Source organism: Mytilus trossulus, chromosome 1 (genome assembly GCF_036588685.1).
Source record: "Mytilus trossulus isolate FHL-02 chromosome 1, PNRI_Mtr1.1.1.hap1, whole genome shotgun sequence".
Taxonomy (NCBI): Eukaryota; Metazoa; Mollusca; class Bivalvia; order Mytilida; family Mytilidae; genus Mytilus; species Mytilus trossulus.
In genome coordinates this window covers 70,510,280-70,537,827 of record NC_086373.1, presented here as the reverse complement: position 1 = coordinate 70,537,827, position 27,548 = coordinate 70,510,280, and the positions used below count along the sequence as shown (strand labels likewise).

Genomic DNA, 27,548 nt, shown 5'->3' with positions numbered 1-27,548 from the left:
AATGTTGCTGAATTTGTGTTTGCGTTTGAATTAAAATAATTGACTGTGAATATAAGAAGCCAGTTGAAAGTATATATTTACAGCTTCTATTTGAATAGTTATTTTAAAGCTCGACTATTTCATTTATTACTTGGGAATGTACATACTTTTCCCGATGATAACCCTTTGGCAAATCATAATTACTACTAACCGGATGACTAACGCAAATTGCACAAACCTACTCAGTTTGCTTTGAACATTTGTAATGTGGAATTCTGGATGCATTTATTTTATCTATCATATCTTTATATTTTGTTTCTTACATAAATGCCTTTATATTCTCAACTCGTATTTGAAGCTGTCTTTACTCATGGAAGATGCTGTATGCAATGAAACCTGTGGCATGCAATTGATTGGGACCTCTTATGAAGAGACTTATTTTGGTCTCATAAAACATCTCAAACTTGAAGGATTTCCTGATTTTACTTAAACCAATATAAACATTCTACTGGGAAACTTAGTTTTGCCTTCTTAATTCAGAAGTTTATGAATACCTTTGCACACTTTCAAAATAAGTTTTAACCAAATTATATAAAAAGGTATGTATATATAAAAAGATACCAGAATTAAAATGATGTACGCCAGACACGAGTTCAGTAGATACAAAAAAAGCATCAGTGACGCTCGAATGAAAAAAAATAAAAGGCTAAATACATTACAAAGTTAAGGAATCTATTCATTGGGTAGACAATCCTTAGCTTTTCGAAAAGGTCAAAGTTAATAATAGGACAGTGACTCAAAAAAGAAACAAAAGAGAAACAACTCGAGGTCAGAATACTGTTAGAAATGATGACCGTTTTGAAAGTCACATATGAAGCTCTTTCTGCCGTGTCCTGAATTTAGATAACAAAAACGAAAATAAGCTATCACGAGTGAATTTAATACTATTTTATACTAAAATGGTATAAAATAATCAACATTATGGTTGTAATTAAATTTTGTTGTGATTGTCACAGGTATTTGGGGAATGGACCCCCTTTTTTTTGGACCTCACTAAAATAAAATTTTGGCGTTTTTTTATTCATTTACAATTTTCTACAATGTATAAACATATATCAAGTCTCAACAATCCATTGCTAGTCGATTACAATATTTTTTTTACTATCCATACGAGCCCCAAGTGAAAATTTTATTTTAGTGAGGTCCAAAAAAAAGGGGGGTCCATTCCCCAAATACCTGTGGTGATTGTTGTAAAGTTGTGAGTTGCGAGGATTTAAAACCATGCTTTATGAATTGAAAACACACAAGTATTTTTATTCACGACTGTTTAAAATTTAAATATTTACTTTTATCTTATTTTCCGTTTTATGGATATATTACAATACAAAAAATAAATAATAATTACTCATAAAACCTAAATACTAAAATGGTATGAAATAATTAACGTCGAAATATAATGATTAATTGTTTATAAACATTTTTTTGTAGATTGAAGAATTTATTTAGATTTAATTTTTATGTTTCCTTTACAAATGAATACTTAAAAATACCAAAGCAGAGTATCTTGTAATATAAAATACTTATTTCTTAATTGCAACTCTGAAAATAGTCTGATTTTAATCATGATTGTTAGTTTCCTCAGAAACATAAATACAGTATATATTTTGCATATATTTCTTTGATTCCGATTGAATTGAATACTATTGATAAGAAGATCATCTTTTTGTTTTTCGATCAAATATCAATATGTTAACCAGATTCTTCTCTCCCGTAAGTCTATGAAATACACACTCAGTATCCCGTGGTTAAATCTTCAAACATAATTAATAGACCACTTTCGAGTTCATCCGTCACCGGTAAAAACTCGTCAATTATACACGCCTTTATGACGTCATTTACCAGATAGAGGGGCTCGCCTGTATCCCTGCACTATTTACGTTCATCAAGCGTCTTAGTGATCGTCTTTGTGCAGGATAAACTAGAAATAATGGTTGTTCTGTAGGTACTTACTGACATTTCCCTAATGACAGCAGTGTTGATTGTCAATTTTGAGAATTCAATTTGCCGAATAATTCGTACAATATAGAATTATAGTTTTCCAACCACTCGCTCAACATTGGAAGGAAGTGACGACGCCCCTAAACGCACAAATGACGATGATAAAGGCGCGTATAATTGACGAGTTTTTTCCGGTGACGGATGAATTCGAAAGTGGTCTATTCACATGTTATCGAGACAACATACAGTACCACGTTATAATTGACCCAGATACAAACAGTGTACAATGGTCGTTTTAAAACAAATATAATTGCGTCGTCATGGGTCATCAAGGGACCATATCAAAGACGTAGATAACAACCTGTTAAGACCTGTATAAATGACCGAAAACTTTCGAGACGTTCCGAGAATTTTATTCTGACTTCCGGCCGAGAGATATCGAGTGGCCCATAGACACATCCAAAACTCACCAATATATAAGCATGAACCCGAGGTTCATGCAAAAAATCCGTTGGCTTGTAGTTGGATGCTACAAATGACGAACCATGTATTTGAAGCACGTCTTTTATTTGTCTACCTTTAGGATAATGTTGTCTTATAAATACGTCTTACACCAACACGATTAATTATTTGATACAAAAAAGTTAATACAAATACGGATATTTCTTAGAAATGACGGTTATACTATGAAAGGTACGGTCATCCTTTATAAATTACGGTCATCCTTTCGAAATTACGGTCATCATTTTACCAATTACGGTCATCCTTATTATATGTTACGGTCATCTTGAAAATATTTTAAAGATGATTTACGGTCATCTTAGCGAATTTTTCAAATCCAATTTCCCGTTCTATACACGTTCCTCGGTAGAGATTTGTGACTTCCATGTGAATCTTTTATCAATTTACATCGTACCAATGTATACTTTGTAAAAAAATGAGGTAGAAACACCTTAACAGACAATACAAATACTGACCTAATTTTTCGTCCGACATCTTGGGATGACCGTGAATGCAGTTACGGTCATCAGCTTTACCCCAGTGAGTATGGAATAGGGTTGATATAATGTATAAATAGACTTGTAATCAAAAGGTAAATGGTACAATCAAGGACAATTTAGAGAGGACGTTATCATTTGTAGAAATTTATGACCTTATGTATTGATAAATAATACATCTACAATGGTCTTAAGTTTAAATTGTGATAAATCTTTGGAACCATCGTAAAATCTTTGAAATATTTGTTTAAAAGTTTTACAGCAGTCATTTCCTATTGAATGGCAATATGAATATATTGTTGAATTGAATATACAATTGTTCATTGATTTATTGCATTTAATAAGATATATAATGCATATTAAAGTGGACAAATATTTCCAATGAGAATGTTAATCTCGAACTACGGCCCAGAAAGAAAATTTAATTTGAGGTGAAAAAAGGTGCATGACTTATTAAAATAAAAATGATTTGAATTTTGACTCTTCTGTTACGCGCTTTTAAAGTTTTTCTTTTATTGTTTTTTAAATTGTTGTTGACATTGTAGATTCTGGCGATCTATACTTTACTCGTTTATATAAATTTAACATAAAAAATTATGTTCCTATTTCCTGTTTATTATTCCGGCACACCTGAGATTATCCCTAGTTATGATGGAGTTCATGATACAGTCTAGTTTTCTGCTAGATACTGGTGTTGCCCTTATTGTCGATACCTTTTACATCAGCGTGTCAGTGTGGTACACAATAGAGTTTACATATAAAAGGAATATATAAGAAGTTGTGGAATAATTGACAATGAGACAACTCTCCAACAGCGACGAAATGACATAGAATTCAGGTCAATTTACGGCCGTTAACAATTAGCAAAACCAATATCGCATAGCCAGCTATTAAAGGACCCCAATGAAAATGCAAAAAAATCAAAAAGAGAAAACTTACGATCTCGTTCATGTACAGAACAACAACAACTTCTGAATTACAGGCCTCGACTTGCGATACGCACATACATAATGTGGCAGCGTTTATAATGTTTGAAGGCGTTAACCCTCCACTAACATGAGAAAATGATGCAACGACACAACACAAGAACAAACAATAAAAAACTACGAACAATCAAATATCCTGTTCCTCTTCTTCCTCATCACCATAATGATTAACATATACTTCAACAATAAACACTTGTCTGTACAGTATGTCAAACTTTTAGTCTTTTCAAGTTCTGAATATGGTCAAGGTTCTAACTATTGTCATTTGTAAGTCTTTTGTAGACTAAACGCTTGTTAATGTACGACATTTGAATCATGATAGCTGTGATGAGTTTAACACCAGATATCTTTTTATTCAAATTTTCCAGTCCAAATGAAATAAAACGAAATAAAGATATGACAAAGAAAATCCTTGTCAAGGTTCCTCGATTGTAACAGTACATGTATACGTTCGAGTTGAACTGAGTTTTTTTTATAATTTGAAACCTTGCCCTTTAAATCTGTAACAGCGGTGTTGAAATATATTTACTCCTAAATTATGCTTGACACAATGTTCCCCTGATAATGATTTGAAGGTCAGATATTTACAAATGATTTATATCTGTTTCGACAAAACAAACCCTAATAAATGATGGATCAGTATATTTAAACATACAACCCTGCTGTAAATATTACTTTGCAAACGTTAGTTAGCAATGATCTCTGTGCTTTAATATTGTTTCACCATATTTCAAATCAGTTTAAGAGAATAAAAGATTTTGAAGACCGTTTAAGTTTGAACGTTTATCCAAAAAAAATACGATGCAGTTAATTGTGTTCTTATTTCCATCTTTTGTTTTCCGAATGGTAGAAGGATATTCATTTGGTGCTCCAGTTGCGAGGTGTGGAGATATGCTACCGTCACATGGTGTATCACCACAAGCTTCGTTACCACCATATAGCCTGACAGCTAGTACCAACACTTACAAACTAGGAGATGTCATCAATAGTAAGTTTTCTATGTTTAATTCTCTTGAAGAAGATTCAGGGTTATATTGTCATAACTCTTTCTAAACTTTTTTTGGTTAAAGCCTTCCTCGTGATGTTAAGCCTGTTTTAGTATTATTTTCATTATTATGTTGTTGTGTTTTTGTTTTTTTTCATACATGACTTAAGTTGGTGATTTTAATAATCATGAGTGATGTAAGTTTATTTATCTTATATACGTCTTAATTTGAAATACTTCTTAAACTGGCATGGATGCTGACTGTTTTGAAATAAAAATATTTCTCTACTCAATATTTGTCTTTCATACATATTTACAATTGAAGTGTAGAACAAAACAGCTCTTTGTATTATAATTTTACGATTAGTATGTGCTGGTTGTACTGTCTATCTGTTGATGTTTCTTCAAATGTTTCTTCAATGGTAGTATTTTCAAACCTTTGTAACCATGTTGCAATAAACTTTATTTCATTTAGCAATTTGTATATTATATATTCATAAGCTTATCCGAGATTTCTGTATTTTCTGAAATAAGCATAACAAAAATGATTTTCAGTGACAGCTTATCATTAATGTTTGACAGAGAGATGATATTGGTACCATGTGTGTTCTAAATTGCCGACCCGTTATTTTCAGTTGATGGAATTAGGAAATCACCAAGAAACTAATGTGCAAACTCCTCAAGGCAAAGATGAATTTGGCTATTAGTTTTATGTCCCTATTGTTAATGTTGCCTTTAAAGTTTCTATGTATTCGTATATGCCTATATTTCAACTGTTTAAGTTTGAGCGTCCATGATGAATGGGTTTAACCACATTAAGCAATACGGAAGGGCTCAACTGTGAAAGTGTTTCAAATTTTATTGTGTCAAGCAGAAGATAAACTTTAGACAAACTATACTTCAGTTCGCTTCACACAACAACGCAATAAAATTTTACCTTTCTGTCGTTAACTCGAGCAATATTGATATACGTTTATAACTCGTAAAATGGATAGGTACCATACTCTCGAAACTATTTTTTTTGTTAAATTGGCATTTCTACAAAGTATGGAGATCTAGAAGTGGTTAAACAAAGTATTGATTTTCTTCCTTTAAAGCACATTTACCTCGCACCACAACTGTATAATAATCCATTATTGATTTTAATATTTCTGTTTTATGTCGTGGGATGATTGCGACATATTACTATATACTGCAAGTTACTTTGATTTTACCTCCGCAAAAACACTCCCTTTTTCACTTTTTCATCCTTCAAATGACAACAATTCCTCACAACTAGTATAAAGTTGCCCCATAAATATTAGTTCGACATAATATTTTTCTGAAACAACAGTAAATTAATTGTCAATCGTGTATTTCTTTTCTTTAACTAATAAAAATCTAAGCTAACTTAATTAATAGTATAGCATACCTTTATATGGCAGGCAATACAAAACATATATCTAAAGCCTCACGTTTTCAATTTCGAAAATTTTTTGACAGTTTTTTCTCCCTATGCATTGAAATATTTTTTGAATGTTCATCCCCAACTCCTTTAAATTTGTTGGAAATCTAAAATCCGATTGTGCCAATATACCTACATTGCATGTCTGTATATACTGTGTACAATTATGTCTTTTTTCGATGTTGCTTATCTTTCTTAGTACGTCTTTGCTCTAGAAATAGTCATTTGTTGGTGGGTTGTGTTGTCTGTTGTACTTGCCAATACTTTTTTTTATTGAAATTTTGGTTTATCTTCATGTAATCAGGGGTGTTCAGAAATTTACACCGTTGTTGAAAATTAACACACCTGAGGCGCAGCCAAATGGGTCTATGAATTTCCAACAACGGTGCAAAATTTTGTACACCCCTGATTACAACACGATAACGATTTTTTTTTCTTATGAACAATTTCTTTACAAATTTTGAAACCAGGATGTAAAATTGAAAAATGGAAATGAAAAATTTCAAGCATAACAGTTTTTCAACGTCGATGTTGCTGCGCATTGTCAAATACTTTTTTTTTATTTTTGAAAAAAAAACAGAATTGTTTTGTGTTCATTTGAGTGTTCCGGAAGAAAAAAAAAATCTTTTTTCTTTTGAATTTTTTTAAAAATTTTGACAAAATTTAATTTATCCCTGAGTGAACAAGGGTGTGAGTTATTTACACCGGGGTAATTAACCAATCAGATTGCAGTATTTCTCTGCATATGAAATAATGCCATTTATGCATTGATCTGACGTTGAAACCCTGTCAGATTTTTTCTGTACATTCAGAAAATACCAGAAACAGCAGTGCTTTACATTTACATGCTTTTTCTATCGTGAAAATAATGTCCTTATGTCTGTAAATCTTTTAACAGTCACCCCTTTCTAAAACTGCTACAACTTGATGGAAACTTTTAACTCGCCTGCTCGTACATATATCAGTATAACGAAATCAGAGAACTTTTTTTAATTAGATTGAGACTGCTACTTGTTTCAGATTTTCCTTTAAAAGTGTTGTCAGTAAAATGTTCCAGATGTTGATGTACATCCCCTTTCAAAAATCATAATGATATTTCAAGACTATCTTCCGCCAATATTGAATAATAAGTAATAATTTGGTTGTGTTAAACAAAAGGTGAATTCTTATAAATTAATGAAAAAAGGGACACCTATATTTCAAATTCCAGATCTCTATGAATACTTCTTGCCTTTACAAAAACACACAATCAAGTCAACAGTTGCTTGTAGATTCATTTTATTTCAAAATTCTCCGACAAATAAATAAAGGGAACAGTAGTATACCGCTCTTCGAAAGTCATAAATCGATTGAGAGAAGAAAAATCCGGGAAACAAACTAAAACCAAGAGAACCACATGAACTATAAAAGGAAAACAACAAAACAACAGAAACACTTAAGTGCAACAAAAACAAAAAAGACAACGTAAGACATACAGAAGCGAACTATGAGGTAACAACTGCCATTTATAACAAAAATAACGCTTTTTTATACCTACTAATAAATTCAACATGAGTATCTTTACTTTTTGTCAGAATAGACTTGTCTTTTTCTTCTTCTAGTTACACTTCAGTCATCTGAGACAACATTGAAAGGATATATTATAGCAGCTAAAGACAATGCAACCAGAAAATTAGTCATGGGACGTTTTACGGACGCTGCTAATGGCATCACCTTAAACTGTGGAACTTCGGTAGATATAATATAATTGTACACTATCAAGTATATCGAAGGTATCCAAGTTAACTGAATCATATATAAAAAAAAACCACAATATTGTAAGTATACAAAGAAAAAAATGTTACATGATATTTAATAATGATTATGAGAGATATACCATGTATATGTCGTGTACAAGTTGCGATTTTGTACAGGTTATAACGTGTACAAAAATATTGTACATGTTATAACTTGTATAATGCAAAAATACAAGTTATAACATGTACAAAAGTACCTCATATATGTATGTACAAAATATTGCTTAAAAATGGTTTTAACTTGTAAAAAATCGAAAAATAAGGATATGTTTCTATTATCGTAACAGACGTTATTAACCTCAATGATATTTTCATAACTTTTTTATTATTCCTTTATGTTAGTGTGTTTTGTCCTTTTTTGATATAGTTAATGGCCAGGGGTCGGTATTACGAAGCATTACTAAGACCTGTCATAAGATATATCTTAGGACATATCTTATGATATATCTTAGAACATGTCTTATGATCCTGTTATGTCTATCTATGATCATATCTTTATTTGATGAATTATAATTGTGAGTGTCCACTTTAAAGACAATAGTAAAATACTTTCATTCAAGTTGACACTAAAAGACATAAGAAGATAGCCAGGATAGATGTCCACAAATAAAATTGGGAATGCAAATGGGGTATGTGTCTAAAAGATAACAACCCGCCCATGGAGCAGACAACATCCAAGTGCCACAAAAACATGTTTTCAAAGTAGAGGATATATATTTAAAACATCAAAATGACATTCGCCTCATGCAATGATCTTATAGTTTATAAAACAAAATGAGTTATAAATTTACATAAGTGATATGCTGAAGGCCAAATGTTGAAGAGAAATCCAAAGACATTGATAATGAAGTGTGGTCCAATGAAAACTATTTCAGCTCTCTCTTACTTTTAAGAGTAAGCATAAGACATTGTTTAAGTCTTTGTATGCTATACAACGAGAGGGAGGAATATTCCCCAAAATTATTATGCATTGTTCTTAAATTTTTTGGAAGAATTTAGTTACTAGAACTAGTATTTAATGTAATTGTCATTTAGGAAATGCAAGCTTATAGTAAATAGTGTCACACGTATTTAAGCCATGATGGACTGCATAAAACATACAATTACATGAAAACCCATTTTGCCAATAGAAGTCATGAAACAAATATTCCTGAAACTTTGTGATCATTGTCCTCTACGGAAAAAAAGATACGTTCTTTATGCATTGGTGAATTTAAATGTATATTTTACTTCATTAAGATTTATCTTAAATTTTGTACAAGTTAAAACCATTTTTAAGCAATATTTTGTACAGGTTATAACATGTATGAGGTACTTTTGTACATGTTATAACTTGTATTTTTGCATTATACAAGTTATAACATGTACAACATTTTTGTACATGTTATAACCTGTACACAATCGCAATTTGTACACGACATATACATATCAGTGATACATATACGGAGTGCCAATGCAAACGCAACGCATTATATTGCAAATTCATTAAATCTTTAAAAATATAGTTCTTTTATGCACTCCACTTACACTTGAATACATATACAATGTACACATTGTTGAATCGATTCGGTCTAAAGTTTTCAGTTTCGAAGTATCGCAAATTTTCTTCTTCGAAGTTTGCCCTAAAATTTAGTCGAATAGTAGAAAACGAACACTGATTACATCTAAGGTGATCACACTGAAGTAAATGAAAAACAGAAATGTCAAACTGCTTCAGTCTGTTTTAAAATATCGTATACCAATATATAGTTCTTATTTCATTTCATAACAAATCCTGTTGGTTTCAACTTGTTTTGAATTAAAGGGAAAGAAACGTTAATTTACATTTTTATAGACACTAAGTATGTACCCACATTTTCTCATAGGGTGCAGGGGCAGTCACTCACCAAAATGGTCAACTTAAGTCCTCTCAACTGTTTAAGTGGGAACCGATAGCTGATACAACTGAACCTATTGTTTTTATGTAAGTAAAAAGCTAAACGTAAGTTTGTGTACCTATAGAGTTTAATATGTTAAAGAAAATTTATAACCACTTATTTATCATTGAAAGGCAATATCAATGTACAATTTTAATACATTTTTGTCTTCCAAAGGGAAACATTCCATCGAAACATTTTTAAACAAAAACTGGTTACAGTTATGATCTTTCATATAAAAGCTGTATGTCAATTTTTAAGTATCTATTATTTGATATTGAATGAAGAAAATAAAACAAAATGTTGTTAGAAACTTTGAATATATACAAAAGTTCGTGATACAGGGAGATTTTATATAAGTTCAAATGCAGTAGAAAGGAACACTGAAATCTTGAATCAAAATCACGGAAAAGGAACAAAAGTGTGGCTTAATATAAGTAAACAAAACGGTATCACCTGACTACACTTTTAAGAAGGCACTTTTTATATTTATCAAATGTATCAACTAGCATCTGACTCCTCCACTAAAAGAATATGATATTTCATTTTATTTTGTCTCTAAAGAAAGTTGAATTGAGATTTGTCGTAATTAAAAGATAAGAATAGATCAACAAATTATTCTTTCAATTCTAAACTGAATAAAACAATTATTTTTTTAAATATTTCAGAGCAACCGTTGTAGAAACGGAGCCATCTTTCTGGATGGGAATTACTACAGAAGTAGTTACTCCAGAAATACCAGTATCCCCGCTGCCACCAACAAATGTAACAACTACAATAGGAACAACAACAAATGTAAATATATACTTCCCGTTTGCATGGTTTTACACTAGTAATTTTGGGGCCCTTTATAGCTTGTTGTTCGGTGTGAGCCAAGGCTCCCTGTTGAAGGCCGTACGTTAACCTATAATGGTTTACTTTTTAAATTGTTATTTGGATGGAGAGTTGTCTCATTGGCACTCACACCACATCTTCCTATATCTAATTAAGCATTAGCAACAATACAAAAATGGTCGTCACCATGTAAATATATATTATATTATTGCAGCAATACAAAAATAGCCATCGCCATGTTACTATATAGTATTTAGTCCTGGTATCTAGGATGAGTTAATTTATAACATAGCAAGAATTCAAATAGCAATCCCCATAATTTATTTCGAAATTGCGTTCGTAATTAAGTCCAACAGAAAGGTACGCTATGGTTATCCGTTAAAGAACGGCATCCCTATGCAAATGTGAAAATCTACACTTTTGCTAGCACACCTTTTTATGTAATCGTATATTATCATATTTGACTTCTCCATCATTTTAACAAATTTGCCTCATTTAAACACGGGTAGTAAGGTCGTCATATCGAGAAGTGTTTAGAACAGCGATTTTGTCACAGTTTGGATAAGATAGACATGGTTGTGTTATGTCTTTTTTTTATTGACAAACAATGACAAAATAATAAACATTCAGATTTTTCGCTTAAGAAACCTCTGAATATAAATTCAAGCTGGTCAGTATCTTTGTTTATAGTTAGTATGTCAGCACACACACGTTTTAATCATATACATCGTAGTTATTATTTGTCACAAATAGTGCTTGCGTATGTCAAAATTTATAAGTTGTTATTCGGTTCTAATGCATATGCAATTAATTTCTGTACTGTCTGTTATATCACATATTTAGTTATGGTATACATCTGCCGTCAAATATTCCTGAAAACACCTACATTGCACACACTTTCAGATTGCATACTATTGTTATGGGTTATTGATTAGATTAATTAAATTCTAATTTTATCTTATCTTATGTCATATTTATATTTGTTAGGAACACACGAAAAAAGAACAGAGTTCTAATTTCCTCCCGGTTGCACATATCGTATCTATCTAAGGTACAAGCTAGGCCAATAACTAAACAAAAGCACGTTCTGTTCGTTTAAAAACTTTTTAAATATTATATATGTTTACAGAAATGAAGGCTTCAGAGCCAATGCAATGTGGATTCCATTTTAATTTATATTTACAAGGGACATAATTCATTGCTGATATAAACCTTAGAGTTGTTCACATTAGAGCGCCCATATGGCAATTTTCCAAATAAAAAAACTCGCAATAACTTATAAATAATGGATCGTTGTTAATTTGTAAATCAGTCATAAACATTGCTGATATCAACCTATGATTTAAATTCCATAAATTCGGGTATGAATGGTACATATGATATGAGAGCCCTTATAATGCAGTTCTCCATATAATTATATTTTCATGGGGCATAATTCTTTTGGGCACTTATTTTTGAATTCGTCCAAGACATTGCTAATATAAACCTCCGATGTAAGTTTCATAAAATTCTGGCAAGAATTTTACACATGAGAGTTTAAATAAACAATGCATTTTTGATATAACTAATGTCTCCAAGGGGCATAACTCTTTTAAAAGTAAATGATCAGCACTGAATTTTCTCTACATAAGAAAGAGACGCTCAGATCAAAATAGTTAGAAAGCCAAACAAGTATAAAGGTGAAGTGCGAAGACTGTATTATGAAAATATATTCGGAATATGAAGAGCATAAATAATTGCAAAAACCCAGATATCACGTGAAATACAAGGACTATATAGCCTTTACAGGCCGTAGCGTAAGGGAGGAAAATGAGGATAATACCCCACTTTTCAAACGAGGATAAAACGTGTAAAACATCTTAATCTGCGATATTGGGTGGTATTAATGATTTATATGCGAAAATCATTCAACATATGTTACATATTGCATGACGGTTAATAAGATAAACAAAAACAAAAATGCAGCCGGTGGAAAAAAGGGAGAGGGTTGAAATATATGTTCTGTTACCAAGTACATACATTGTATGTGCTGTATTAAGGAGTAAGAGCAAAGGCTGGTCGTATCGGAGTCAGCTTTATGATTTCGTCTAAGGCGATTTGTCTTCCTGTGATCATCAGTAGAGTAAAAGAAAAACAAGGGATGTTTAACAAAAGCATTTGGTTATTTTCAAGGTACAAAGTGGTTCCCTTCCTACTGATTCTGAATGTGGAGCTACCAAGGGATGTTTTATAGATTGTACTGGTAACTCTTGTAACTATATTGTAACCTGGAGAGATAATGGTGATGCAGTGGACTTTGAACTGTCAGCAAAGCTACAAGACACAAATAATAAATGGATTGCCATTGGCTTCTCGAGTGATCTAAAAATGGTATGAAACACAACTAGACCGGTATCAATTAGGCCAAAACAAATCTAGGATTGACTATCAGATGAGTTGATTATAAAGCTTATACTTTGATTAAACTCCACACATTCAATTGCTCATTTTTCTTTTTTTCCTAAAATGTACTATCTTTTTTACTTGAAGGTAAGTATAACTTATGTTTGAAAGTAAGCATTACTTTTGCTTGAAATTAGGAATATAAACAATGCACATGATTAGCTATCGATAATTCGCGTCCATTACTATGTAGCTACTAGCACATCAGTCATCCTCATTTGTGGTTTTGTTTCACGTTTTCAGATTATCTGCATTGGACTATAAATGTAAGCGGCAGAAAGATAGCAGCGTATAGTGTAAATGTAAAGTTGTGTTTTTGTTTTAAACAAAATTTTAGGAAAAACAAAACAAGACACTAAGCGTGCTGAACATTTATTTGAATAAAACACAATACAACAGGGTGCTCTGTTTCTATACAAAGACCAAAACATGACGGAACTATTTACCCGAACAGGTTATGTCAGTATACTACCTACCATTAAGTACTGACATTAAACTATACCTATTTCAAGCGTGTTGAAACAACACCACATTAAAAGTGAAAAAAAATGGGAATGCCACTGGAAAGTGAGGGTTTATTTGGTAAGGCTAGCAATTTAGATTTACACTAGGCACCAAAGAGGTGCTGCATCGATTTTAACGTCCGTGCTCTAAAAGCATATGTGTCACAAAATAGAAATTCCTTAAAAAACCCATACGAAATGTATGTGGAAAACATATTTTGTAATATTAATTTCACCAGAACATTATTACAGTATTTCTTCCTATGGAATAAAGGTTATAAAATATTTGTTACAATGGGGACAAATATTATGGCATAGTTCATAAAACATAATCCATGTTAGGAGGGGAAACTATAGGTTGACAGAGGTCACGAGTTTGAACATCCCGCAAATTCAAACGAACACCTAAATTTAGAAAGATTCTCATGAAAATAATCAGCTCTGTTGTTATATATTTAGATATATATATATATGTATAATTCAGTTTTATATGTATTACGGAATTGTACAAGTGATGTCCGGAAATGCCTTTTTGTTTTACGTTCTCTCTTTTATTAATACTCATTCTCTGTAACCACGTAAACTTTTTCGGCACGCATAGTCACCAATCTTTCTTAAAGTTGGCTGATGTGTAGATCCTTTTAGACTAGTCTGAAAAATAATGCCAATCGATATTTATATTGGTTTGTTACCATGGTAACAGCGGAGAAAGTAGCAATTTTGGAGAAAAACACAATATTTTGTGTAGTGCTGTGAAACCATGCGGCTGAATCTATTATAAAGAAACACAAAAACAATTAATTTCATTCTTGTTTTAGTCAAAAATAAAAAAAAAGTTATGGGTAATGTAGTCAACGTAAGACGTGTTTTTATTGCTTGAGCTAGTCCCAACCCAAAACCTATAATTAAGACGAGGCGATATCGTTACACTGTATATTCTGGAAGGAATGAAAATACAGGACGGATAAAGGGTAAAACAAATGGTTTAGCTTTGTCGAAGAACTAACAAAGTGTAACAATTTTTTCTTGCAAGATAATAATAACAATCTTCTTTCTACAGGGTGACGATGAAGTAATTACCTGCATACTTTTTGGAAATAATACGAGTGTCCTGAGGAGCTTTAACGATGGCAAAGGGAATGTTCCAGTTGCTAATGTAATTATCTTAAATTTAAAATTCTTTTAAAGAGAGGAAATAACATTTGTATCCATTAATTTATTTTTTTTGCATTGCACATTTGTTTTCAAACTTAGTTTTACTTTCAAATTTAACGCTGTTTAAAATATTTTTCGTTCAGACGAATATCTGATCGTACAAGTCATAGATTACCTTACGTATTTGGCACCACTTTTTTTTTAGAATTTTGGATCATCAATGCTCTTCAACTTTGTACTTATAAATATTTTGATGTGAGCGTCACTGATGAGTTTTATGTAGACGAAACGCACGTCTGGCGTACTCAATTATAATCCTGGTACCTGTGATAACTATTTTGTATGTGATCAATATTCTCAAATTCATTATGATGAATTATTTTGTAGCCTGTGGAGGGATTATCGAATTATATAGTTACGGTTCAAGATGGAATTTTCAGATGTAGTTTTAGAAAGAACAAACGATTAACAAGACAAAAAAGGCAAACTTCTAGGTCTTTGTTTGTGGATTTAGACAACGACTTTAATGTTATGTATGGCACGGGACCAGCTTCATCAGGTAAATGATTAAAATTCTTTTGAATGTTTTTGTACTAAATGTGGCAATAAATTGTCCTAATCTTTTTTACGCTCTCTTCTGTATATGAAGATTGTTTAATGATTTTATTAATGTTTTGACAGTTACATATTGTTATAAATCTGTGTTTTACTTATATTGAACTTTATTTCAAAGAGTAAGGTGTCAGCATACCTGAACAAAAAAACATTAAGTAAATATTTTGGACTTGAAAGGCAGGTTTTTATTTATTATAACATACACATATAATGATTTACTTTTATAAATTGTTATTTGGATGAAGAGTTGTCTCATTGTCATTCACACAACATCTTCCTTTATCTATTGAATGCATTCTATGAAACAATAAACAATTAAGGATCCAAAATAAGATGTGTATTGAAAGCTTCGAATAATTTTATCAAGTCTGAATTAGGATGATATATGTAATTACAATTGTATTAAGCAAAACTTGACTTCTCAACACCATATTTGTATGAGCGATGATTCATGGTAGGACAGAATATTTCGAAATCGACCTCCTCAAAATTTCCTAATTTTATAAAATTTTCAAGTATAGGATTGAGTGATCATACGAATATTCCTGTATTGTTTCTTAAAATACAAACAATATTTGTTATCGGTCCTGGGCATTCTTAAAGGTTATATATGTTGAAACCTGTTAGTCTCCAGTTTGCTCTCTTATTCTACTTCTCTTACGAATAATTCAAACATGTATTTCTTTCAAATAACAATGCAAACTTTATATGCAAAACATTGGTGAAATCTAATGCGTAATCTTCAAAGAGTTTTTTTTCCAAAATGTAAAGTGATAATGTGTAGGAAAAAATGATTTGAACACAGTCTGCTGAAAGTTGAAAGATAGTGTGCAACTATTCAATTCACAATCCAGACAAAATTTCAATGGTATCCCTTAAAACTCTTGTATTTCATTTTCAGGTAGTCGTGTATCCATACATATTGAAAACCCAGTTGTAACGCCTGGAAAGGTAGATTTTCAATCCTTTGCCGTTATTGGTGACACTGCTAAACATCCACTAGTAAAAGTTCACGGTAATGCAAAAACTATATACTAACAGTAAATGCATATCTATGTGCACATAATTTATAGCTATAGTATGATTTCATGAATATAAATAAACTCATCATAGATACCAGGATCACAATTTAATATTTACGCCAGACGCGCGTTTTGTTTTCAAAAGACTCATCAGTGACGCTCGAATAAAAAAATGTTTATAGGGCCAAATAAAGTACGAAGTTGAAGAGGCGACAGTATACCGATGTTCAATTAGTGAAAAATATTCCGGTTTAGAAACTAAAACTGAGGGAAACAAATTAACTATCAGAGGAAAACAACAGAACAACACTAACATGCAGTTACAACAAAAATAAACGCCAACATCAATAGAAACAGAATATTTGATAACAACTGTCATATTCCTAAATTGGTAAAAGACATTTTAAGAATAATGGTGAGTCGAACCTGGTTTAATGGCTAGCCAAACCTCCCGGTTATATGACAATGTTAAAAATACTGCTGATATGATATATAACGACAGGAATACAATACATGTAGACGCAAGAGCACTTTTAAAAGACAGAGAAATACATACATAAACAATATATTATACATTTCAATATGCAAACCACAGAATAACAACGAACACCTCTCATGAAATCACAACAGTAAACCAGGACTCCACAAACGAAACATAAACTGCATATACAGAAGAGAGCGAAAAAGATAAGGGCAATTTCCTCAGGACAGTATTCTAAAGTTGATGATATATTTTTAATGAATCAGCAGTGAGAAAAAATAGATCCCACTTGCAAAGTGGTGATCGAACAACACATGGAAAAAAGAAGATTGTTTAATGATTTTAATAATGTTTTTACAGTTAAATTTTTGTTATAAATCTATGTTTTTTTTTACTCATATTAAACTTTATTACAAAGTGTAAGGTGTCAGCATGCCTGAACAAGAAAACACTTAGTAAATTATTTTGGACTTGAAAGGCGGGTTTTTATTTGTTATAACATACATTACTGATTTTCTAGCATGTCTGATGATCATTGCTTGGATATTTTGTACTGGAATAGCTATAATAGCTGCGAGACATTACAAACCCGTATGGTCTAAATCGTCATGGTTTAATCAGAAAATATGGTTTCAGGTTCGTATAGTATATATTTCCACAAATAAAACCTTTCAAAAACAAAATCAACTATTATAATATATATGTATGAATATATCATAAATCTTAATTGCTTTTTGTCGTGTACAGTGGGCTTTTGAGAAAGATCATGTTTAATTTTCTGGTTAAAGTCTTTGAATGTTGGATGTGCACTGATTGATATTTTAATCTTAGATACATGATTTTTGAATAGTTGTCATTTGCTTTGAGCTTTAGCTAGCTTTTAGTCGCTGCGAATACTCTCAGATCTGTACTGTTTGACTTAAGTATTTTGTACTTTGTATGTATTTGATGAATTTAGCCCTTTTCACAAAAATATGAGTAACCACTGAAGTAAATGAACCAACAATAATGTGTATGGTTCATTTTCCCCATCTTGTTTAATCTTTTTGAACTAACAGAAAACTGAAAAAGAATTTCGCTTACATTTTTTCACTCACATACTGAGTGAAGTTAAATTAGGAAAATGGAAAAAATATACATATTGTTAGTTTCAAATAGTTAGGATTAAATCAGAAACTTAGTCACACATTTCATCTTAAATTCACGACCTTATCACACATCATGAAGCTGGGGAAATTTACTGGTTCCAGTGACACATCCCTATCACACATATAAATGCAAAAGAGTCACTCGAGTACAGAAATTATTGAAATACTTTATTTCCTTAGCTGTATTTGGGTCCTAAACGCTCTTCAACATCGTACTTTATTTGGCCTTTTTAACTTTTTTAGATTCCAGCGTCACTGATGAGTCTTTTGAAGACGAATCGCGCGTTTGGCGTAAATACAAATTTTAATCCTTGTATCTATGATGAGTTCATTAAAAAAAATATCCGTATGAAATAAAGTGGAATGAATGCTTATACTCTTATAAAGATGTGGAGAGGGCTTACATAGGCTATGCCTGTTGCCCAATCCAATTCAATTTATTTGAATAAAATATTGTTTAAACTAAATTATAAAGATATCAATCAGATAAAAGACACAAATACACCTGAAATGATTAATATATTTTAAAATGTGAATTAACTTTTAATTCTAAATTTATTTTTTAAATATCTATAAAATAATGGCCGTTCAAATATTTAACGGAAAATTTCTCAACGGAACACCTTCCAACTTAGAAAAAGAAGAAATACAAGGATTGGTCAAACAAACAAATATGTTATTACCTTAAATGTGCGAGGTTTCGAAATGTTTTCTGTAGTACAATATATTCTAATTCCCATATTTATTGTAGATTCATAGGACATTGATGGTTACAGCAATGACATTGACGGTTATAGCCTTTATAACTATATTTGTGGAAGTTGGAGGTTACAGCGAGGTAATAATTCAAACACCAATACACTAATGATTAGTTTTAATCAATAGTCATTTTAATGTGGTATGAGTGCCAATGAGACCACTGATAACAATTTATGAAAAACTAAGGCTTTTCTACCCCAGGAATAGATTACCTTTAGTTAGCTGTATTTGGCAAAACTTTAAGGAATTGTTGGTCCTAAATGCTGTTTAACTTCGTACTTTATTTGGCCTTTCAAACATTTTTTGATTCGAGCGTCACTGATGAGTCTTTTGTAGACGAAACGTGCGTCTGGCTTCAATATAAAATTGTTATCCTAGTATCTATGATGAGTTTACTCCCATCCAAATCACAATAAGAAAAAGTAAACAATCATATTTTTTTTGTCAAAGTATAGTTTCTAGAGTAGAAGATCCTTTTTAAAGCGCAGAATTATCACACATTTTACCGAAAAGAATCCTGTTTTAAGCATGATTTTCATCCCATGTCATCAGTGTCCGTTTTATGCCAATGCTCTTTTTTACAGAGTTGCATATATATCTATGTTTAGACTATGACTTCATGCTGATTTCCATAACAGGGTTACGATCAAATCAATTTAATAGAGATATTTCAATCACGCTTTTCCTACTGTGTCATTGCAGTATAGGGATTACACTAAGATATAAAAAAATCAATACAATATGAACTGTATCAATTGATGTTTTGCTCCAGTTTAAATTTGTAAAGATAATTCATATAGTTTCTCATTAATTTAGACAAAATACATGCACACAAATTAAAGGTATATCAGATTATTAACATCGTTTTCTACTGCAAACAATGTCGAATGGTTGAGTTTTTGGTTAGATCTTTAAATAAAAATAACACTGTATGAATTTGTTAGTACGTTCATCCAAAGGGTTTTTCTGAATGTACCTTCATAACTTACTTATGGGTATTTTTAACGACCTTTACTAGCACGATCGGACCTGGCTTGTGAGGATTCTATCAGTCCTGTAGCTTAACAACATAAAAAATAGTAGACTTATGACTTTCGAACAGCGGTATAAATACTGTTGTCGTTATTTCGCGCCTTCTTTGGCTTACCTTCATGAGGAACATCATTTCCTAACATTTGCTGTCAACGGTTGTCTAAATACCCAAATATAGGGAACCATTCAGGCATACCCATGTGTTGCATTACTCCCAAATTGTAACAAATTCGTATTGTCTGACAGGGAACATCAAAGATGCAAACCTTTCTAGCTTGATTTCAATTGTCAAATCTGACTGCGAAACTTTGAGCAAGCAAGAAAGGTGATACCTGACATAGAGTGATTACATTACCATATGTATCTTATGTGAAATCTGAGTTCACATGTATTTAGGTGACAAAAACGTTTAATTGTGTTATATATTAATAATGTGTAGGTCTCTGCACGTCTGCAAAACAGCAAGTCATAAAGATTGGGTAATATAGTTTGATTTTTTTCAGGTGTATGCAAGACCAGGAAAAGAATATCTTCCAGCACATCCAGTTTTAGGAATTATAGTTACTATATTGTGCATTTTGAATGTAGGTACAAAGAACAATTTTCTTCGATTTAAAAGTCTAAATCGGCTTAATAGCTGAAATAACAGACCGTATGGTAAACTGAAGTTATGGTCGAGGTTTGAAGTTGAGGGTTGAAGTTTTTTGTTATTTTTTCGTATAACTTAGCACGAGATTTGCCTCATACATGCACCAATAAAAGAACAAATCTGTGATAAAGCATTGCAAAAATGTTTAATTATTTTGTACATACAAGCAATTGTATTCAAGTTTAGCAGGATCTTTGTAGTACAAAGCTTTGATTGTTTGTTCCAGAATCATGAAAAGAATTTAAAATCGATGGAAATTTTAAGACATATTTGTGACCGTTTTCTCTTTGTAAGCGCGATAGATGTATGTTTACGGGAGGGGAATGACCCGTTCGATGATTTTAAATCAAGTACGTAGTGTATAATTCATACTATTAGGGCGTAGGGTAAGATTATGGCCTGTTATCTTTTACTTTTGTTAATTACATCGCCATATATGTTTGCTATATTATGTTCTGTAACTGTTAAGCTATTGTTAACACATATACACAATTTCATCAAACACTTTTTTTTGTTTTAATTTAACACATTCTCGAGTACATGAGTGCTTTTAAGACCCAGTCACACTAGACCACGATCTCACCACGCTCACTGCGTTCTTAAATTTATTCAGATCGTGGTGAGGTAGCGGTATGAGCGACATGAACATGTTAATTTTCGCTGTATTAACGATGATACTAAGTTCTCATTACGCTACTACAACATCCCGCTACGATTATACCACGCTCTCACAACGCTCTTTCTACGATTATCATGATCCTACTACGTTCATCACGTTCTGACTACGGTCATACCACGAGTTATCCGATTGCAACACGATCTTAACAGGCTTCTACTGCGATTATAGCACTTTCTCGAATCACGATTATACTACGTTCATCCCGAGATCTTACTACGTTCTTAGCAATAACGTCAACATCGTTTTCCGTATCAATATTGTTCCATTCCTTCTATTTCGGATTAATACGTAGATTTCTCGGAAACAACACAGTAATGCCACCGAATTCTACAAGAACACTTGGTCGTGGTGGTAGGGGTAGATGTTGAGGGAGTTCTGATAGTATTAACGAATCCTGATCCAGCAGAGAAGTCGGACCGACCAATCAAACCTGAATCACAACCTATTGCTGGTCCGACAAACTCATGTGACGATGTGTTAGTAAACGATAGCAGGGATGACACAGATGTGTCAAGCATTGTTGTGGCGCCGTTAGAGAAAAAAAGGGCAAGAGATTAAATAAAAAACAAACAAACTTAACCTTCAGATTTTGATATATTTAATGTGAAAATGACAATGAGAATGATGGTTGTAGTATGAACGAAGTCAGGTCGTAAGAAGAGCGTGATGAGGGCGGCAAGTGCGTGCGTGCTAGAACCGTACTATGGGCTTGAACAGCGTGATGTAATCGTGGTATAGTCGTTGTGGAAGCGAAGCTGGGGCGCAGTGAGAACGTGAGGGTCGTAGTGAGGTCGTAATGCTGTCGCTGTGAGATCGTTGTGCAGTCTTTTCGAATAGAATCACGCATTCGCAACGTTATCGCTACCATGGTACAGCGACCTTTGCGATCTTACCACAACCTAAGTACGCTCTCGCTAGCTACGCTTCTACTACGACCTGATTTCACCACGACCGTACCACGATTGTTTTGAACACACTTAAAGTTTGCCACGCTAATCACGATCTTGAAGAACTCCCCAAGGCCGTGATACGACCTAACTGCGATCGTGAAACTACATTTTTATCACAGATCGTAGTGCGACGGTGGCCTAGTGGGACTGCGTTATTAATTATGATAAACTCTTATTTTCTACTTTTGCAGCCAATTATGTCATTGTTTCGTCCTGGACCAACAGATAGAAAACGCGCAATATTCAACTGGGCTCATTGGGGAGTCGGCATGGTTGCCCAGATTCTAGCAAGTAAGTTTTTTGTATTACATTATTTATTAGAAATAAGATTATAAAAAAATGAATATGTGAATAAAAACAAACATACATTTGAGGCATCTAGTAATGATCAAGGGTCCATACTTCATTCTATCTTAAAACACACATCTTCTAAAAGGAAAATATCCAAAACATCCAAAAGAAAACAGATGTTAATTTCAATTTACAAAGATTATTACAAGTAATTATATAAAACAAAAAGGCAGCAGTAATATGTACCGCTGTTCAATAGTAAAAGAAATCGATTAGGTTTGGCCCAATCCGAAACCGAGGGAAAGACATTAACTATAAAAAGCCAACAGCAACATTGATTTGCAACAAAAACAAATGCTACATAAACAGATATGGACTTTTTTATAACAACTTTATAACAACTGTCATATTTACTGACTTGGTACAGTGCATTTTAAGAAGAAAAAAACGTGGGTTGACCCTTGTTTTATGGCTCACGAAATCTCCCGCTTATATAGCAATGCTCAAAATTCTGTTTAAATGACAACATTACGTAAAAGGAATATACTAGTAGTATTAATAAACACAAGAACACTCAGGACAGATAAAATAAATGAATGAATGATAAAACAGTATAATATACAGTACAAATTGTCAACTTAAGACATTGATTTCTTATAATTAATTTATGTTGGTTATATGTGTTAGATATCTTACAGATGACAATAAATTTGATTCGTCTCCCTTGATCTACAATCTAAATTTATGTCCGTTTTACTTTTTACAGTTATAACTATAATCTTTGGAGTAGAATTACAAAAGTCAACAGCACCAAGGTATACAGTATGGGTTGTTGTTGGCTTTGTTATTTACTATGTCATAATGGAGATTACTCAGAAAGTCGTGGACAAACTATTCAACAGTCAAATAGATAAAGGTACAGTCATTCATTCAATCTTGATAGATATTAAGAACTTCATCTTATTGATAAAATGTTTACAGAAATATTACAAATTTTATATTCATCTTTTAGTCTTGGTTGCTTAAGTTTAAGTTGCAAATATTTCATGCAAATATTGGCAAAAACAAGAATTAACTTCGTGCTTATATACATGTAATCAAAGTAATAGATTTTTGCAGCTGAAGACGCAACCGGTGAAATGACACTGACTCAAAGGAGTTCATATATTGTATCTCTACCAAAGTTGGATGATAAAGAAAAGAAAATTATCAAGGTATTATATAAAAAAGATAAAAAAGTCAACGCAATAATTAAAATCACATAGTAATGAGAAAACATAAAGTCATACAAAACTTCAAAATATCTACATGGACTTTCTCGTAAAAGAAAATCCTTTATCGTATCAAAATCTTCAGAAATATACTGCTATTGAATATTTTTTTCTCGTACTTTACTTCTCCGATATTATGACGTATTCAGTGACCTCAACTTCGATATCACTCGTTAGCCACCGCAATGTCACGATCCGATAAACTTCTGCATCAAACACGAAAGTTGATAAGCTTGTGATCATCATTCACCGAATAAAAGTTGTCGATAATACGTTATAGATTCATAAAAGATGAAGACAACTACATAAAGGACTTAGTTAAGAATATATGCACAAATCGGTTCAATAAAGGCAAAAGTACTATACCGCTGTTCGGAACTTAAAAAATCGATAGAAAAAACAAATTCGGGCCAAAAACTAAAACCGAGGGAAACGCATCAAATATTAGAGAACAACGACACAACAGAAACACAACATTAAAATGTAACAAACACAGAAACGAACTAAGCATTAGACCAAATCCGGTGAGAATAACAAATATAACATCAAAACTAAATACCTGAATTTGGGATAGAAAAGTACCGTGACACGTGTTGCAATGTGAATTTACACTCAAATATAAGAGGAAACAAACAATAATTTCCATAATTTTATAATGACAAGAGTCTTGTTTCATATGACTTTAAATATTGGAAAGGGTTTATTTTTTTTCAATATTGTGGGAATATAGTAGCATGTAAAATTATAAAGATACAACACTTATAAACCGCGTCTATCAATTCTTAGTTGTATAAGACATGTAATTGTTTCTTCTTTAAACTGATATATTAGAAGAAGTATTTATGAAAAACATATTTTAACAAATTTAACTCAACTTTATTTCAGGTTACCTTGCTGAAAAAATCCCTACTTGCTTTACATGTAGTGTGTTCTTTGTCGTTCACCTTAGCCCTTTTGATATTGGTGTCCTTGTATTAATATTCAAATATTTTCTCTAAAGATGAATATGAATATGAAATCATATATGTGTAAACACATTGCTGTAATAATTTATTTAATTGATGATAAGAAAATAATCGTATGACAACGAACTGTTTTGTATACGAATGGATGGCTTTCGTATTATCCTTTTCCAAATGCGAATTTTGAGAATTGAACATCGGTCAACCACTGTCGTCTTAATTTAATCATATGTGCCTTGTATAACAGTACACAGCATTTTGTGTTCGACAATTTTTAAAGTGTACGTTATTATTGGAGAATAAAATCAACTATATCCAAAATATCTTCGTTGACATAATTCAGTTCAACAGAAATAGCACATAATAGCATTTCCTTATTTAGAAAATGGTAAATTAATCTGTTTTATGGCTAGCTAATCATCTCACATGCATGACAGTCACATAAGGTTCCATATTCACAACAATGTGTGAACAAAAGAAGCACACATAATGGGTAATACTGTCAAAAATAGGGGTAATGCAGTCAACGTTGTGTTATAATCTTAATCACTGTCGAAAAAATATGTCTAAAAAGAAATACAAAATGTCATATAGACAAAGCACATAAGCAAAAAAATGTAAGACAATAATACAAAAATTGACAATAGCACAATAACTCAATGATGGGGAGAATAAGTAACGAGCCACGCCAAAGAGGTATTGCCAAAAAATGGACTAAACATTAAGAGTAAAAATATACAAAAACAAACAAAGGAATACGTTAACACGTTATAATTTAATTTTTGATGTACGCGTCTTCTGATTGTCTGACAGTGTTTTGTTTATCAGCTTAAAGACATAAGTTTGTCTATGTGGCCGTGACGTCATCAACGTTTTTATATGATTTACTCCGGCGTAATATGGAATTTAAAATTAAGTTATAAGGAATGCTGAAATATGTTTTCTGTCTATTCGAAATAACATTAAATATGTGGTGAACACTGAATAATCTGAGTAGCAATTTCGATATTAATTATTTCTTTATAGATAGAAAAAAATAGTACAGTCATTCCTTAAATAATTATTTAGATGGTACACCATGCCTAGAATCTATACTTTAATACCATCATGTATTTTTTGTGAAGTTGATTTAAGGAATAACAGTACTGTAGTTGAAGAGTTGCCACCGTGGAACATTTGACGGTCGCAAATGCAGTTTTACTGGCGACGCGTAGCCGAGAAAGTAAAACGGAGATTTGCAACCGTCAAATCAAAATTGACGGTGGCAGCTCTTCAACTACAGTACTAATATTTTGATTCGAATGCATTACAAAAAGAGAAAAATACGATAAAACTTGAAAAAAATGTCTAAATATGTCAAATAAAAAAAATCCGCGAAACTTCATGAATGATTTTGGCACAAAGACGTCATGGCTAAACGTGACGTCATACTAATGAAAACTTACAAACTGGACGGTATTACGTTATCTGTACACTTCAAATTCGGATAAAATTTAATTAAAACGGCGAATTCTAGGTAGGTGTTGTTTTATTTTCTATTATATAGTAGTAATCGAACATTTGTTGATTCATCAATTCAAAATGGCGGGTCCCTCCTTAGTTACGCCAGGTCAACTGTGGATTTGACGGCAACTTTTAGCCAATGAAAAAAATTGTTACATCCAAATTGCATTAGAATTGTCATTATATGTTATATCTGCTGTTTTATATAAAACAAAAAGTATAAACAAATATTACCGAACACCAAAATGAGTTAAATAAAGAGGAAGTCTATAAATCCTGACAAAATGAAACTCATTACTACATAAAATAACGGAACGAATGTTAATCAAAGGTCATATTACTGAATGTGTTAAAGCATTTCCCGAAGAAAAGAGTTAGTTAAAACTAGATTTTATAGCTACTAAATATCTTACTTGTATAACAGTTGTGGAATTGTTTTGTTTTTGTCATCTTTCCATTTTTTTGCAAAAAGCATTGCCAATAAACTCGGTATACATACTTTTTGAAAGTTGTGAATGCCAGACGCACGTTTTGTTTACAAAATACTCATCCCTGAAATAAAGTTGAATAGAATTGTCAGTGTATATCGACTTTAGAGCTTTGAAAATAAACTCATCATAGATACCAGGACTTAATTTTGTATATACGCCAGACGCGCGTTTCGTCTACAAAAGACTCATCAGTAACGCTTGAAAGTGTATTTGGTATGTTCCGTCATATTTTATCTTAACTTCTAGTAGAACTATCGGTCTCTCCGACAATCGCAAATTTATGAATGATAAGTGTACATTCGGTCTAATTATCTTTCAAGTCTTTGATGACACCATGTTAAATCCAATGTCACTTCTTGAGTATTGGTAATAGTCTAACAAGGTTTTGGAAGAGTAAGTTATAGTCCACCAGAGCATCATATGCTGAAGACGTCTTTTGACGTATAGTAAGACACCATTGGATGCCATCGCATACGCTTTGTTGACGACTTCAAATTCCTTCGCTTCATTTGTTTGGTTAAGAACAATTGCTGATAAGAATTTTCACCTGGAAATGTCTTGCATCTCATCACAGCAAGTAGCCATAATATCTTCTTGTAATTGGCTTCAGTCTAATGTAATTTTTGAGCTAGCCATCTCTTACTAACTTCTAGTTAGTA

The 27,548-nt window shown here is 32.0% G+C and overlaps 1 protein-coding gene across 1 annotated transcript; it reads left to right on the top strand.

Annotated features, from left to right (window-relative positions):
- Window positions 1-4,804: 4,804 nt before the first annotated feature.
- LOC134692810 (putative ferric-chelate reductase 1 homolog) lies at window positions 4,805-26,049 on the top strand. Its single transcript, XM_063553423.1, has 15 exons — window positions 4,805-4,949; window positions 7,992-8,122; window positions 10,052-10,149; window positions 10,771-10,897; window positions 13,109-13,306; window positions 14,942-15,037; window positions 15,424-15,595; window positions 16,553-16,666; window positions 17,675-17,790; window positions 19,054-19,140; window positions 20,597-20,677; window positions 22,563-22,662; window positions 23,429-23,578; window positions 23,782-23,876; window positions 24,819-26,049. Exons 1-15 carry the CDS (start codon window positions 4,805-4,807, stop codon window positions 24,909-24,911), a joined length of 1,803 nt encoding a protein of 600 aa, XP_063409493.1. The 3' UTR covers window positions 24,912-26,049.
- The last annotated feature ends 1,499 nt before the right edge of the window (window positions 26,050-27,548 follow it).